At 32.8% G+C, this 3,489-nt stretch overlaps 1 protein-coding gene across 4 annotated transcripts in view; it reads left to right on the top strand.

Moving 5' to 3' along the window:
* Window positions 1–3,029, top strand: part of LOC107699610 (uncharacterized) — a 4,549-nt gene extending 1,520 nt beyond the window's left edge. For all 4 annotated transcript variants that reach the window (XM_016500924.1, XM_016500925.1, XM_016500926.1 and 1 more), the window contains exons 6-14: window positions 628–735; window positions 826–882; window positions 963–1,093; window positions 1,356–1,410; window positions 1,562–1,654; window positions 2,021–2,155; window positions 2,259–2,360; window positions 2,449–2,610; window positions 2,697–3,029. In XM_016500924.1, coding sequence (XP_016356410.1) covers window positions 628–735; window positions 826–882; window positions 963–1,093; window positions 1,356–1,410; window positions 1,562–1,654; window positions 2,021–2,155; window positions 2,259–2,360; window positions 2,449–2,610; window positions 2,697–2,834 — 981 coding nt within the window. In that variant the 3' untranslated portion in view covers window positions 2,835–3,029. The remainder of the gene's footprint in view (window positions 1–627; window positions 736–825; window positions 883–962; window positions 1,094–1,355; window positions 1,411–1,561; window positions 1,655–2,020; window positions 2,156–2,258; window positions 2,361–2,448; window positions 2,611–2,696) is intronic.
* Window positions 3,030–3,489: the final 460 nt, after the last annotated feature.

Below are 3,489 nucleotides of genomic sequence, written 5' to 3' on the forward strand. Positions count from 1 at the left end.
TATTAATTGTTTTAAAATCACTTTAAAAGTACAGTTCTTGCCTGCATTATTTGAAGGCTCCTCTTCTATCATAAGCACATTTTTTATTTCTGAATTAAAATTAAAAAAGTTTAAATTACTGTCAACTGTCCTGATATCATCTTGAAAAAAAAACTCATAGCAGAATTAAATTCTCGGGGGAAAACATCCTTAAGTCGTTTTGTCAGAATCATTCATTATTATTTATTTTAAAATGTTATTTATGACAACAAGGCAATGATATTTTAGGTTATAAAATGTCATGTCATGTGATTCCCCAAAAACGTAATAATATTTGTAAATTAATAAAAAAAATACATTGAGAAATATTTTTCTACATAAAACATTTATTATATACATTAAAAATATATGAAAACTTTTTTGGAAGAGATGTAAGGAAAATATGTTAAACCACATGATAGTTTTAGAGTTGATACATTTTAAGCTTCAGAATAGCATAAAAATTAGCCACCATGAATACAAATAATCTTACAAGTCACTGACCCACAATCACCTGTGGTATTGTCCATGATTTGTGTATGATTTTATTTTGTAGTTATTTTATTTATTATTATATAAAATAAGTATTGTTTTATTATGGTTTCTAAGGTTACAGAGGAGGACTGCACAGAGATTGTAGAGGCTTGCATTCAGAGTGGTGTCATGCTCACAGTTTGCCATGTTCTCCGATACGACCCTGTCATCCACAGAATTAAAGTAGTTGCACTTTTCTTTAAGTCTTAATAAACAACTATAGCAAGTCTCAGGCAGAAGAGAACATATACATTTTTTTTTTCAACATTTCAGGGGCTGATTGACAGCGGAGTGATTGGCAATGTCATCCACATTCAACATCTGGAACCGGTAGGATGTGTTTAATATGCTTGCGGTGTGCGTGTGCTGCGTGTCTCTCTGTGTTGTGTCAGCCCTGTCTTCTCTAATAGGTGGGGTTCTATCATTTTGCTCACTCCTTTGTCAGAGGGAACTGGAGAAACGAGGTGGAAAGCTCTTTTGCTCTGCTAGCCAAATCCTGCCATGATTTGGATCTGATTCATCACTGGGCTGGTGGACGAAGGTACACTTGAGTTGAATTGTAACATGTATTGTAACATGACTCGTGCACATGTGGTGGAGCTGAAGAAAAGTGATAGTAAATTAACAGAAAGAATGAGTGAAATACCTTAACTTTGTGAATTATCATCAAATTAAACCCAAGTAATTTTTTCCAGCTTCTTTGTGTTTCGATATTTGTAAGTGTTAAGGTAGATCTTAAAGTTTAGATGGTGAAAATAATATATTTTTTTGGGAGCTTAAAAATTAAATGTTTTATTTCACAGGTGTATCAAAGTTTCATCATTTGGGTCTCTTAGCCACTTCACAAAAGAGAACAAGGTTGGTATTTTTTTTATTATTTTGTATTATTATTATTTTTTTAATATTAAATGGAAAACAAAATGAATGACAAAATATAAATAAAAAATATATATAAATAAATAAATATATATATATATATATATATATATATATATATCAATTTTCCTAGCCAGCCAATGCTGCAAATCGCTGTTTAGACTGTCCTGTAGAGGGGGATTGTGCATACTCTGCAAAGAAAATCTACTTGGATCAAGTGAAAAGAGTAATGTATTCATGTACACTACCGTTCACAAGTTTGGGGTCAGTAAGATTTTTTTTTCATGAAATAATTTTTTTTTATTCAGCTGGGATACATTAAATTGATCCATAAATTGTAAGTAAATATATTTAGTATGTTTCAAAATATCAAAAATATTAAGCACCATAACTGTTTTCAGCATTGATCAAATAAATGCATCCTTGGTGAGAATAAAATACTTCTTTCAAAAACACCTTTAAACCCCCACAATTTTGTAAAAGCGACACATCATTACTTTCTTTACTCTGCTTAATGAAGTTTATATTCATATGATGTATATAGCACAAAAAGAACAAATATTTGATGGATTACATTTTATTCATAAATCAGGGGGGTGTTGGCTGGCCAGTGTCAGTGATTTGCTCCAACTCAGTTCCTGATATTGAATCTGTGACTGAAGCCCTCAGAACAGGACCTTATGGCCGCTGTGTGTATGAATGTGACAACGATGTGTGCTCAAATCAGGTTGGAGTATCTCCTATACACTTGCCTCTCAGATAAACAGTAAGGATGTTCCCTTTACACTTGTCAACAAAGTAGAATGTATTTTGTTATTGATTTGTTGCAGGTAGTGAACATAGAATTTGAAGGAGGCTTGACTGCTGCATTCACCATGGTAGCATTTACAGAGGAAATATGTCTACGCAAAACATCTATCTATGGGAGTAAGGTTAGACATCATGTTCATTTGTGTCACCATTTCAGCTCTTTGATGACTGTAAAGAGGTTTAACATCTATTTGCTCATTCTTTCACAAGGGGGAACTGTCCTACAATGGATATGAGATCAAAGTGTTCGACTTCCTTACTAGAAAGACCACAAAATACACCGCAGACATGAGAGTCCCAGGTAACTTTGGTACTGGGGGTCACGGGGCAGCAGATTATCACCTCATCGACTCCTTCATTGCAGCTGTGCAGGTAAGAAGATGGATCTGGAAGATAGTTTTCTCAATGTTTGTCTCATAATATCACTCCTGAGGCCTCCTTTCTCTTTCTCAATATAGCATAAGGACCCATCTCGGATTAGGTCGGGTCCTAAGGAGACATTAGCAAGTCATAAACTAGTGTTTGCAGCTGAACGTGCCCGTATGGAAAGCAGAGTTGTGTTCTGTGGGGACCCATGTGATGGTGAGAGCAGATAAATGTGTATATATATGAGAAAACCAAATCTGCACAGTGTGGATTTATTTTATATTTCACTACATATTCACATCGTCTTTGTTGCTCTAGACACCACTTACAATCTTGTAATTTATTCTGTGATTTTAGAAATAGACCAACTGTGTCAAATGTGTTGTCTGTTTTATTCAGATGAATTCTAAAACAGTAAATGTTGAATCACATTTCTTGCATTTATGTATTAAAAATACTTGAAATATTAATGTAAAACCTATTATTTAATTTTTAAATGTACCTAGATCAAGTTATGTCATCAAATCGATTATGTGGAATTATTAATTACCTAAATAAAAACCATTATATGTTGTCCCTTTTGTTCAGTTTGAATGTATTGTTTTATGGTGCATAACTTGAAACCTTTATTTTTTATTGTTCTCAGGTCAGGTAAAGTAAGTCAAATCTGACCTAAGTTATAAATACTTACAATTTTGGACAGAAGACTCATCCCTTGTCTGTTCTTTCTCTGTAATCTAATTATTACAATTTCTCTCTCTAGAAGTAGAAATATTTTACAAATGCTATAAAAGTTTAAGTACAAAATGCATGAAAAATGTTTCTGCATAATATTTATAAAGTTACTCTAATACATGTTTTCTTCTCTCCTTTGAGCATAAATAA

This window comes from Sinocyclocheilus anshuiensis, unplaced genomic scaffold (assembly GCF_001515605.1).
Source record: "Sinocyclocheilus anshuiensis isolate Anshui unplaced genomic scaffold, SAMN03320099.WGS_v1.1 scaffold879, whole genome shotgun sequence".
NCBI classification, from domain to species: Eukaryota; Metazoa; Chordata; class Actinopteri; order Cypriniformes; family Cyprinidae; genus Sinocyclocheilus; species Sinocyclocheilus anshuiensis.